Genomic DNA, 12973 nt, shown 5'->3' with positions numbered 1-12973 from the left:
CTTAAACTTGTGCGTAGAGAGATAAGCCATCTTTAGATCATAGCGGGGTGTGTCGGCGTTCCGAACTGATGTATTCCTTTAATTTATTCATCCAGAGTCACTAACCACTGGTGCTGTGCGTACCGTGTTGGCATTTTTGTCTGCTGTGTGATCACGGGCACTGAGACACTCTTAACTGGCAAACGTTTTACGACATCAGCATAATCAAGGCCACGTGCTGCTGTTCCTTTGTGAGGGCACCTGAGGGAAGCAGTCATGCTCTTTAGGAGTGTCAAAAAGTGGCGCATTGGCCGTGACAAACTGCCGTTTCCTGACTCTCACTAGATATCGATCCAAGTGTCGGGTTTCATCCTTCACATCTTTTCCATCACAATTCACTTCCACATCTCCACTGAGCTTTTGATCGTCCTTCTGCCTCTGCGGCCCGCCCTCACTATGCGCTAATCAATATCGAAACCTTTCACTGATCGACAGTATTGACCGACAGGGAAAGCAACGGTAAGTCCCGGAGAGTTTCGATCTACGCCACCTGCTCCGGTTCCGGCCCCTGAGCATCAGGCAGTAGGCTGTCAAGAAGTGGGCAGTGTTTACTGACCAGGGGTCAGTCTGCCGCATCCATACTTTCAGCCTAAACTACCACAAGCCAATTGACCAGGCTGATCTCACAGCAGTATCGACGCACCTTCCTGCGCAAACGAGGCACGGTGTGTCTCTTGAGCTTCCCGGGCGAGTTTGAGCCGGGCTGAGTTATATTGCGATTGATTAGAGAAGGTCTGTGTGTGTGCGTGGTGCTGGGAAACGCCAGGCACATGACTCCCCACTCTTATGATGCATTATGGGTATACTCGGCAGAGCAGTGCACATCCAGGATATGACCCAAAGCATTTGAAAAGCAGAGCTGAGGAGATCAGAGCCGTGTCTAAACAGCATGCAAGACCTGAGTCTGGACTGCAGGAGCCACTACAAATTTGCTGAGTGTGCTTCGGTGTGTGCATGTGTTTTGCTGAAGTTAGGCCCGACAGTGCAAAGTAAAGGCGGCTCTGAGTAACGCTGATGGTTTTTCCAGGCCTCTCATAATGATGGGGGCTGGACTGTAATCTCAGTTTAGCCACTCAGACTTGTTGACGTGGCCGTCAGTCGTCTTTGAAAAAGTTTGCATAAAAATTAGGTTCCTCTGGCCAGTCTCAGAGTATCTTTGGCAGGTATATACCCCAGCCCTTCTCCACAACCGCTCACTGGCAGTTCTTAGTGGTCAGACATGCTTTGAACACATCAGCCGCAACCGGTAAACTGTCGTAAAACACCCTCACTGGTTGTCCGGCATCAGGCGTGACTTCAGTTCATTGTCAGCCATTTTCTGACCCTCTCCACCCTCTCGGCCATGCCAGCGTTTCTCAGCTCCGCCCTCGCCATCTTGTCGCCCCTTACCTTTTCCTCTGGTTTATCTTTGACAGAGAGTCCAGGCCAGGCCCTTAGCCGCGCGTTTCAGGAAGCGGGTCCGAAGCGGAGAGCCGGCTCGGACGTCGCCCCGCGTACAGGTGTGTGTGCAAACCTACACGCTAGTGAATGGCAGAGTGAATGGTAGCTGTGCTCTAGTTCTCACTCTCTCTCTAACCCTCTCTCTACCCCCTCTCTCTCTCTGTCTATGATAGAGCTGTGACCTTACTGTTCAGCTGTATGTTCCAGACTGAACTTGCTGGTTCAGAAGAGTAGGCCATTATCCACTTGGCACCCAGAGCTGGTGCTGATCTAGTCTGTTCTGCCTCACAGGCGAGTGCGTGAGCGTGGCTGAGCACAGCCCGTTCAGTAGTGCGATTAGCACCCGATCTCAGTGTTACCAGGGAGGCACTGGTCCAGTAACCACCGCCTCCTCCTGATACCTGGGACCTGACTGGTATACGGAAGACACCCACCACTGTACCATACGTTTGTGTTTCTCATTATCTCGTCGATCTGTCCCCAAAAAGATCCAATGCCGCGTGGGGCCTGGTCAGCCTCGTGGGGTGGGGTGGGGTGGGGTGGGGTGTGGGTTGGGTTGTGTTCAGTATGTTTTGTTTCCTCCCAGTGGCTTCCTCTCCCCCAACACTTCGGGGCCTGATTGACGTCAGCCCAAAGCCCCAGTGTGTAATTTAGCCATTTTAACGAGGGCCTGTCCGCCCAGGGCAGGGTGGCGTCAGCCCGCCCCGTCTAACAGGCAGGCGTTACACAAATACCTCGCTGGTCAAATAAACAGGCCTGTTTGGGGATCTTGCTGGTGGGCCCGCTCGGCCGTCGGTGCTCGGAGCCGCACGGAGAGACTGGCCAAGGCGTGTCGGTTTACGAGGAGCTGGTTTCCAGAGCAGCTGCGATCGACTCCGGCACAACTGGGAACCGCTTTACCCTTGGTCGGAATACAGCCATTTACTTCCAGGTCGTGCTGTCGTATCTGCAGTAGCACACGTGTGCATTTCAGGCATTTTACGAGCGTGTGTGTGCACACGCATCCTGCGTGGCTAGATGCTGATGAGAGTCCAGGAACATTCACTGCACCATCAGTCCTCATTCCAGTCCTTTTCTGCTTACTTAATGGTAACTTAATGGATTCTAGCTTTCAGGAAATTCATAATGGGTTATAATAAACATGGAAGCTGTTAAGTATTGCAAATTTATTTTTAAACATTTTCATAATAATGTGTAATTCTCTACCTCTCTCTCTCTCCCCCCTACCTCTCTCTCTACCTCCACCACTCCCTCCCTCTCTCTCTCTCTCTCTCTCTCTCTCTCTAGGCAACATTACTACCCGCATCCGCACACCTGAAAGTGGCTCAGACGAGGCCATTAAGTCTATCTTGGAGCAGGCTAAGCGGGAACTGCAGGTCCAGAAAGCAGGCAAGTCTCCCTCCCGCACGCCTCCTCTAGTCTTCCACCTGCGTTCCAACAGTTTGCCATCTCCTTCTCCAACACTTACATGACCCTTGTCTCCTGGCAGCAGCCGACACATCTGCCCCTCCCTCCTCGTCTGGGGGCCTGGGTGGGGGCGGCGGGGGCGGGGGCGGGGGCGGAGGCTCGGACGACGCCATCCGCTCCATTCTGGAGCAGGCACGGCGGGAGATGGAAGCTCAGCAGGCCGCCCTGGAGCCTGTCCTCAAGACCTCGTCCTCCTGCTCGTCCTCCTCCTCCGTCTCGTCGCTGTCCCAGAGCGACCTCTCCGCCCTGTCACCAAAAGTCCTTGCGCCGTCGCCGCTGGGCGCCCCCTTGCCCGCCTACAACCCGCTTGCCCTGGCCCTGAAGAAGCCCATCCTGCTGGCGTCCTCCTCGCCCACCTCCTCGCCCTCCCCCCTTCTGGACTTCAACAGCATCAAGAAGGAGCGGCCTGCCTCGCCTGGCCCGGACGGCCTGCTCGACGGGGGGTCCAAGCAGACCAGGGCCCTCGATGGGACCTCCAGGGCCCACTGGAGAGAGCAGTGGTGGGGCAGCTTACACCAGGACCGCCGGGGCACTCCCAGCCATCCGGACGAGAACCACAGCCTGGAAGAATCCAAGGAGGTAAGGATTCACTGGGTGAAGAACACTTTCATCCGATGTGCATGAACCGGGCTGCAGCGATTCTAGGCCACTCTTGCATGGCTAGCTCAAAGGTTTTGCTGAAATCGTACTTCTGCACGATTTCCAATTTTGCCACACGATGGTTCTCCAGGTTGCAGAAAACCTGGGTCTTTTGTTCATTTGCATGGCAAGGCGACATTGTGCGTTTTTCGTTTTTGCTCGAATTATCTTTTTTTGGCCTTACAGACATCTTTATTTTAACTGAAATTTCAATGAATGATGCTTCAAGCCCCTTTACTCCATCTGCACCACGCTCTTAAAGTGAAAGACCCCCGAACACCCTGGTCCAGAGAGCCGTCTGCGTCTTTAGGGTGGCGGGCCTCTTGTTTCAGAACGGCTCTTCCTGGTTGTGGTTCAGGTGCCTTCCGTGTTTCCGCTCCCATAAAAATGTCAGAACGGTCAAAGAACCGGATTGCGCGCGGTCCCATCTGGGAGGTGTTAGGATGGTCTGTTGGCCAGAGAGGAGGGTTTAGGAGTTTGAGAGTCTGCCGTGTGTCCCGCAGTGCTGGCCCCCTGCCCGGCCTGGCTGCAGTGCTGGGAACGCCCGCCTGGCTGCTGGCACCGTGCTCTGTGCTGGACGTCTCGGTCTGACACTGGCCCCTCCCCCTCTGTTGTGTCTCTGTGCCAGACATCCCCCAGACTGCTCGAGGGCCCTCGCTACTGGAGCGACTGGCCCCTCGCCGGCTCCCCCTACCTGGAGCTGAGCGGCGTGGCTGCGGCCCCGCCCTCTCCCGGCCTTGCCTCCCGTGCCGGCCGGGTGCCAGTGGCCCCGCTGGCCCCCGAGCACAGCGAGCTGTTCTCCCGTCGTGAGCTGGACACAGTGGAGCTCACCCAACAGGTCAAAGAGAGGCTGGCCAAGCATGGAGTGTGCCAGCGCTCGTTCGGAGAGAAGGTCTGACTGCTCACTGCTCTCTCTGTCTCTCTGCACTTGTGTGTCTGACGTTTCCCCCTCTTCTCTTCCACTCGCCTCCCTCTGCCTCGCCCCTTCCCATGAACCTGCTCCTAACCCTCACTAACACCGTCCCCACACCTACCGAGGCGTATAGGGGTGCACGCATGTGACACGCCCTGGGTTTATTTAGGTAAAAACATTTATTTGCACAGATGCTGTGATACTGAAGCCAAAGTCCTGGAGAAAATATAAATGGAAAGGGAAAAAAAACGTACACCCAGTTTCAACTGACAAAATGTCCACCGTTTTTGTTTACATTGCCAGTCAATTCATGGCCTAATTATCAAATTAGCATAAATCTCTGAAATAACGATTTACATTTAGGCTAGTCAATTACACCACGCAGTTACATGTTGGCAGTATGAAGACTAAAGACGACAGCACTTACTATCGACATCTTTTTCTCCCACAGTGTTGGAGTCTGCACATGAATATCCAGCAGTAAGAGGTTTAGCTAGTGTGAACCTTTGATGCACATTAGAATTACCAAAATAAGTTTGCCTCTATCTGGAGAGTCTATTGTTTCTGTAAAGAATTTCTGGTATCTGACTGCTTTACAAAAATGATGGATCTAATATTCACATCCTGTCATTCCCATGAGTGACTTGTTTCGTTGCTCGATACACATTTTAATGTTTTAAATCTTACAGTTGTTGTTGGGTTTTTTTTTTTTTTGGTTTTTTTTTTGTTGTTGTTTTTTTTGGTTTTGTTTTTTAAACAACTGCTCCTTAACTTGAAATCAATGAGAGAAATCTCATTTGAAAATCTCCAGAGCCAGTCCTGTAGCTATGGGATACCACATCACAGTTTAGCAGTTTGAATTATTTCTATATACTGTTCAAGCACACACTGTTGGGATTCTGCTGTGAGCTCTCCCACTTGCCCCTTCGTCCTGAGCCCTCTGCCTGGAGAAAGCCTGTGAGGCTATGCCATCCATGAAGACTGTTACGGGGTTGGTGGAGTGGCCAAACGGGTGTAGCCTGTAGTCTTTTCCACCCATGCTGGACCCTTCCACCAGTCCCAACTCCATAACCATCCCTTCAGGCCAACCAGAGCAATTTCCCAGAGTTCCACCTGATGAGAGACGGGTGCTGGCTTTTAGAGGAACTCCAGGCTGAGTTCTCCCAGGGAGACTGTAATTGCAGCCACTAGCTATGTATGGAGAGGTCGTGGGGAGGTCGGCAGGGTTGTGGCGGTCGCAGGTTACCTGTGCTAACTTGAGATGGAGTAAAGGGTGCATGGTCCTCCTCTCTCTGGGCTTGTTCCTCTTCAGTCTGGTCCGCTGTCTGCATGTGTCTGCTCCTGTCCACCCCATCTAATTTGAGCTTTCTGAAAGTACTTACTGTAAATGTAGAGCTGTTTTAGCAGCACACTGAACTCTGTTTGTATGTGTGTGTGACACACAGGTACTAGGTCTGTCTCAGGGGAGCGTGAGTGACATGCTGTCCCGGCCCAAGCCATGGAGTAAGCTGACCCAGAAAGGTCGTGAACCCTTCATTCGCATGCAGCTGTGGCTCAATGGCGAACTGGGCCAGAACTCGGCGGGCCAGCCGGCCCCGACGCAAGGTACGACCTGACCCGATCTGACACTCCGACCGACATTTTAGAAAGCAACAGATGCGTCACTTTAGCCACTTGACAGAGTCTGGGTAAAGCACATATAAGGTGTGAAGTTCTAAACCTGACTGAGAGTTCACAAGGCACGACCAAGCTGCAGAGTTTAAAAGGTAATTAAATATTACCTTTAAATAGTACAGTTTTGACTTGACGTGAGCTGGTAGTGATGGCTAGGAATTTGGTAGTGACTAGCAGTCTTCTGTTGATGATTTGGGTTGTGGCTGGGTTTGTGGGGGGGGTTGCTTTGGCTGGTCATGTGACCAAGTGGGACTGAGCTCCGTGTTTCCCTGTTGATGTCCAGACAGAAAGATCTGGAGTCATAGGCGTGGCGTCTACCTGTGGAGTCAGGGAAGGCCTGGTTAGGAGCCCCCCTCTCAAGTCGTTCAACCCAAATGCATTTTTCAATATCCTGAAGGTCACAGGGTCATCATTTGTCTCCACTCGATCCGTCCTGGGGGAGTCTGGCATTCTGTCTGTCTGGACATCCAAATTGGTTTCTGTCGGACGCCCTCACACACATACTCGCGCAGATACACGTACGCGTGCACACAGACCACAGATAATAAATCTTCCTCATTTGTCAGCCATTCCACTGTCGTTGAGTGCTTATTGCACGCATGGTGCTGGCACTGGTCTGGTCCAGATGGAGCTCAGCCAGACCCTTCTGCCATCAGCAGCCGACATGTGTACGCACAGCACAAAGCCCAGCTGAACACACACATTCCCACCCACACACGCATCCCACAACTGTACACCCACACACAAACGAGAGGCAGGGGGATGTCAGATGTCAGAGAGGCAGGGAGAGTGGAGTGTGGGGAGGGCTTGAGACATGGGCAAAGGGAGAAGGAGGGAGGGAGAGGGGACTACCTCTTTGCCTCCCAGCCCACTGGTGGAGGCAGGAGGTAGAGACATAGGTGAAATTTAGCCGCAGAGGTGGAGCAAAGTCACTGTTAAAGGGTCGCACTGCTGTAGTCAATTACCCCATTGTAACACTGATGCATGGTAATGACCAAAGCCCCTTAGCCTACCGTGCCTCAGCTGCCCATTAATATGCAAATGACCAACCAATCACAGCCTGCAGTGAATAAGGGGAAGGTAAATGAAGCATTGGGGGGGGGGGGGTGTTCTGTGTCCTAGACAAGCATCTCTTACCCAAGTGACTGTCAGGCAGTGCACAGAGACAGAAGACAGCAGGGAGGTGGTGGAATGGACATGGGTAGAGGACCCACAGAGCACTGCCTGGATTGGCTGACACAGTGACGAGATTAGAGTGTGAAATAGAAAATAATATATAAAACGCAGACATTAGACTGCAGATTATGAGCTTCTCTGAAAGCCTTGAGGTAATGTGTTGGAATTGTGGTGGTGCTTTCCAGTGGGGGGTGTGTGTGTTTGTTTGCTTGTTTGTTTGTTTGTATTGTTTACGGGCCTTGCTTCCTACACACAGCTGGCTGCAGAAACAGTATGCTGTCCAAGCCACACGCACATGACACCCCTCCCCCCCAGCCTTGTTAGCAGTAGTGCCAAAGGCTGCTGGTATGTGAGGGTCAGTGTCACCCTGTCAGAGGGTCTTCTACCCTCTTACACCCCAGGAACTCCCACCGCCCCCTCCCAGGCCCATACCGACAGAACATCAGCACCCAGCACATGGTAGCAGTGCCTAATCGAGAGTGACTGCTTGCTCACTCTGTCTATAAATATCCATCTCTCTCTGCGTGTGTGCGTGCGTGTCTCTCTCTCTCTCTCTCTCTCTCTCTCTCTCTCTCTCTCTCTCTCTCTCTCTCTCGATTATATATATATATATATATATATATATATATATATATATATATATATATATATATATATATTAACAGCTGTCCCTCTCTCTATATACACCGATCAGCCACAACATTAAAACCACTGACAGGTGTAGCGAATAACATTATCTCGTTACAGTGGCACCTGTCAAGGACTGGGATATGTTCGACAGCAAGTGAACAGTCAGTTCTAGAAGTTGATGTTGGGCGCATTGTAAGGATCTGAGTGACTCTGACAAAGGCCAGATTGTGAAGGCTACACGACTGGGTCAGAACATCTCCAAAAACAGTTTCTTGGGTGTTCTTCAAGAACTGACTGCTTTAATATTGTTGCTGATCTATACGTATCTCTCCCTCCCGTCCTCCGTGTGTGTGTGTGTGTGTGTCTCATATATATAAAAATATAAAAATCTCCCATATGTGTGTGTATCTCCCATATATGTGTGTGTCTCTCTGTCGCGCACACACACACACACACACACACACACACATCTCCCATCCTCTCCATGCTTTGCAGCCTCTGTGCCTGGGTAACGGGAAGCTAATCAATAGTGACGGCTTCCCATGACTGCTCACTTGTGGCCTGCGTACAGGATAGGACTGCTGAGAGGGAGGATGGGAAGAGGGGGTTGGAGGGAGAAGTTGGAAGCGTGGGGGGCGAGCGGAGAAACGGAGCATCTCCGCTTTGGATCTCTCTCGTCTCCTGCAGAGAAACTGCAGAGAACGCTTCAGAAAATTGTGTGTTTTGTTATCAAGGAAATGCAGTATTTTGTAAAGGAATCAATATGCGATTGAGCTAACAAAGTCTCCTTTGTGGGTTGAGAGACATGTTTATTCCCAGCTCAGTGACGGAGAGAGCTGTGGCAGGCTGCAAGCTGTGTGAATAACCACACACGCGGCAGGGTGGCCGACACTCAGGCTAACACGGGCCTTCTGCCGAAGGGAATAGGCCCTTTCACAGGGACAGAGTGTGTGTGGCTACTGAGATACAGGCAGGTGGACACCAGGCAGACCAATACAGGCAAACAGATACCCCCCTCGCTCTCTCTCTCGTGCACTGTCTCTCACGCTCACTCTCGTGGGCATACGCATACAGAGGCAACTCCAGACAGTGGAGTACAGGTTCATTAGAAGCTGCTCAGAGCGGGGCTGCAGGACACGTTCATGTCATTAACGCACATATCTCCATACCTGACAACGGTGGCACAGCTAACCCTCCTAAATTAGTCGTTCCACACTCTGAATGAAGCAGGTTGTCAGCTTAAAACATTGAACATTGTCAAATATACGTTTTAGAAAGCATGACATCATGCAACACATGTATAAAGATTCTTTCCTCAGTGACGGATTGGTTGCAGGTGCAGTGGCTGTCACAGCGCATACACAGAGAGCATTGCACCATGGGAAACCAGTTGAGTGGAGGAACCATTTAGCTTCTGAATGACCTTGGACTGCAAGTGTAGTTCTGCAAAGGGAGGTTTAGCCATCTGCAAGGATAACCTTAGTAACGTGGAGCCCTGAGGAAACGGCGGCTGCTGATCAGTTTCCCGGACGTGCTGTGATGGTGTTAGAGCAGCAGGCGAAATGATGACATCTTTTTTTTTGTTTTTGTTTTATGGTTTGGCATAAATCTCTTAATCTTACTTGCTGTGTGTGTGTGTGTGTGTGTGTTTTGTTTTCTACTAAGAACTGTTTCTTCCTCTTCCTTCTCTTCCAGAAGGCACACCAAAGACGTCAGGCAGTTGCAGCCCAGCTCCTGAGTCCCCACTTAGCTCAGCCGAGGAGTCGGTGAAGAGCCTGGGTGAGCCTCTCGGCCTGCAGGCGTCAGGGTCAGAGCAGCCCCCACCCGGGGAGCCCTCAGAGGGCTCCCAACCCGGCACGCCCCTTCCCCTGTCCAGCCTGGGCTCCTCCGCACTCAGCATCCAGGAGATGGTGGCCATGTCGCCCGAGCTGGACACGTACGCCATCACCAAGAAGGTCAAGGAGGTGCTGACCGATAACAACCTGGGTGAGCTGCAGGGGGCTGTCGTGCATGTACACCTGTAGGGGGAGCAGTGAGCGCTAATGTAGCTGGGTGTTAAGGACTTATGGGTCTTAATGGAGATCAGTGGCAGGTTTATGTAAGGAAAAATTTATATATTTGTGTTCATGCAAGCACATGCATGCGCAGAGTAGAGTCTGCGCAGAGAGTTATGGTCTACGGAGACAACGCTGTCATTACACTTGACCCTACATGGCCCAGACACTAAAGAGAACTCAGAATAGTCTTTCTGCCTTGAAGAAGGCTTGGTGTTCGCCATCTGTTCAGCTGTGTAGGTCTCAGACAGGCTCGGCGAGGAGGCAGGTGAAGTGATGTCAAGTAGACCGGTTGCCTCCTTTTTGTCGGCTTGGATGTTTTATATTTACATTTACGGCATTTAGCAGACGCTCTTATCCAGAGCGACTTACAAACATGCTGTCATTTACTCATAGAATATATCCTAGCCAGTAGAGTAGGTTGGAGTCCAGTTTGGTGTTTTGTGTGTGTTGTTCTCCGAGTGGGTCTTTAGCTTTTCTCAAACTGTATCTGTCTCTTTGTGTTTTTGACTTAATAGGTCACAGTCATTTTAGACAATACAGAAGTTACATTTTTAGCGTGATATTTTTTTTAAAATTCCTCTTCTGGTAAATAACTATTGAAAGGTAATGGAGAAAAGGTTTGCTAACATTCCTGTGTCTGTGTGTCTGCACTGCAGGCCAGCGTCTGTTCGGGGAGACGATCCTGGGCCTGACGCAGGGCTCGGTGTCAGACCTGCTGGCTCGGCCTAAACCATGGCACAAGCTGAGCCTGAAGGGCCGCGAGCCATTCGTGCGCATGCAGCTGTGGCTTAGCGACCCACGCAACGTCGAGAAGCTCATGGACATGAAACGCATGGAGAAGAAAGGTAGGGGCGGGGCTGTGGGAAGGGAGGGGGCGGGGCTGTGGGAAGGCTGAATATTGTAGGGGTTCTGAATGTTTGTGGAGAACTCCAGCACAACACCACCAGGCACTGGTCACATGACCACAGCATGTGCAGCACTATATATGGCCAGTAGATGGACGCTACATGGATATACCTGTACACATCTGTCATCGTCTGGCCCTGAAAAATTAGCCACCACTCTGTCACTCTTACATGGCCGTTATCTGAACACACGATCTCTCTGATACTTTGTGTGAGTAGCGGATGTCTCACATGTAAACACACTGCTGTCTGCCTGTCTCTCGCTCTCACTCTCTCTCCCCCTCTCCCTTTTCCAATCTCTGCTTGTCTCCCACTCTCAATCCCTCTCTCCCCTTCTCCTTCCCTTCTCCACCTTTCCTACTCTGTCTCTGTTTCCCTCCCTCCTTGCTGTCTGTCGTCATGAGCTGTCACCATGTCTTCTCCTTCATTGGATTTGATGGGCCTCCTCATCTTCATTAACGTCTCATTGCCTCCTGGGCTCTCATTCTCTCTCTCTCCCCCTCTCTCTCTCCAACTCTTTCTCACGCTCCCCCTCTCTCTGCCCCTTGGTGAACAGTTTTGGAGTGGTTAGGCCTGCTTAGTGCTTCTCTCTGGCACAGGATGACATTATTGCTCTTTTCTGTAGCATGAGGGGTCAGAGGCCAGCTCAATAACACACACACACAGACAGACAACCGTGGCGCTCCAGCCCGTATGTTGATCTGTGCATCAGTCTGGGTGTGCACATACTCAGGTAGTGTGAGACCTCTGTCCCTGACTGGCTGATCTCCACACAGGCCCAAAACCCCACTCCAGCAGTAGACAGTTCTGTAGCCGTTCTGTAGAGAGGGCAGGGGTAGGAGCACGGCTGACCTCTGCCCAGTAGCCCGGCCTGAGGTGGAGCGGTGTGGGTGTAGGTGTGTGGGTGTCAGAGACAGCTGATCTTATTTGAATAAAATTATTCTAGACACTTTACTTCATTTAAATACCGTTTGTAATTGACCCCGAAGGCTTAGGCATTTGGAGTATGATTTCCTCAGCTGTTTTAGCTGTTAACTGTGGTACTTTTATGATGGGCTGCCTGATCATCATAAAGAGAGATTTATGGATTATGGATCTCATTTTGGCCATAAATTCTGAAAATACTCCCCAGAATATGGAAACTTTGTAGTCATAATCTAAATAAATTACATGATTTCTTTATATTCCTCATGAGCTACCTAAAGAACTGAAGTTCTCACTAAAACCAGAGAGTTCAGTAGTACAATACTGCCACCTGGTGATGGTCCTTATTATCTCATTATACATGATTTTTTAATGCCTGAGTTTACGTTACGTGTGTTGCGTGTTGAGGTCTGCGTGGCATGCCACATAGCCGAGATGCAGCATGCGTTTAGCAGCATGCTCCTGTCTCCGACGCCAACCGTCTGCCCTTCTCGTCTCTCCCTGCAGCCTACATGAAGCGGCGACACAGTTCCGTGAGCGACGCCCAGCCCGTGGACAGTGCCCTGCCAACGGGCGACTACGCCCAGAGCGGCAGCCCCCAGCCCCACCCACAGCAGCAGCTGAAGAAGCCGAGGGTGGTGCTGGCGCCGGAGGAGAAGGAGGCCCTGAAGCGCGCATACCAGCAGAAGCCCTACCCCTCGCCCAAGACCATCGAGGAGCTGGCCAGCCAGCTCAACCTGAAAACCAGCACCGTCATCAACTGGTTCCACAACTACAGGTACGCTCCTGGGCACTCCGCGTGCCATAGGCTGGCACACGAAGCCTCGCATGCCCCTTTTTCTAAGCATGTGTGATGTACCCAACTGGTTAAAGTATCACCAAAGATGAGAAATACACTTTACACTGTTTGGTGTGCAGTCAGCATGAAGTTAGCCATCAACTAGTAGGACCTGTGGAACTGTGGGACTCTGTGTTTATGGGACAGTATATTCAGCTGCTGCAGTCGTGGTGATGCACTATCATGGTTTTGGGCCATTCCACACTATTGATTTTATATTCACTTTGAGGTACACGACTTAAATCTCTCTCTCTGTTTCTGTCTCTCTTTC

General features: G+C 51.3%; 1 protein-coding gene across 12 annotated transcripts in view; it reads left to right on the top strand.

Annotated features, from left to right (window-relative positions):
- cux1b (cut-like homeobox 1b) overlaps positions 1-12973 on the top strand; it is a 98336-nt gene that overhangs the window by 70586 nt on the left and 14777 nt on the right. For 5 of the 12 annotated variants that reach the window (XM_081723077.1, XM_081723076.1, XM_081723074.1 and 2 more), the window contains 8 exons: positions 1455-1538; positions 2767-2868; positions 2969-3525; positions 4214-4477; positions 5944-6103; positions 9674-9964; positions 10692-10880; positions 12372-12642. The exons of 2 other annotated variants lie outside the window; for them this stretch is intronic. In XM_081723077.1, coding sequence (XP_081579203.1) covers positions 1455-1538; positions 2767-2868; positions 2969-3525; positions 4214-4477; positions 5944-6103; positions 9674-9964; positions 10692-10880; positions 12372-12642 — 1918 coding nt within the window. The remainder of the gene's footprint in view (positions 1-1454; positions 1539-2766; positions 2869-2968; positions 3526-4213; positions 4478-5943; positions 6104-9673; positions 9965-10691; positions 10881-12371; positions 12643-12973) is intronic. 5 more of the 12 variants (XM_081723084.1, XM_081723079.1, XM_081723075.1 and 2 more) reach the window with 4 other exon arrangements.

The sequence above is a fragment of the Electrophorus electricus genome, chromosome 11 (genome assembly GCF_041902795.1).
Source record: "Electrophorus electricus isolate QZ-2024a chromosome 11, ASM4190279v1, whole genome shotgun sequence".
Lineage (NCBI taxonomy): Eukaryota > Metazoa > Chordata > Actinopteri > Gymnotiformes > Gymnotidae > Electrophorus > Electrophorus electricus.
The sequence above is the reverse complement of the archived record's forward strand: the minus strand, read 5'-3'. Positions and strand labels throughout refer to the sequence as shown.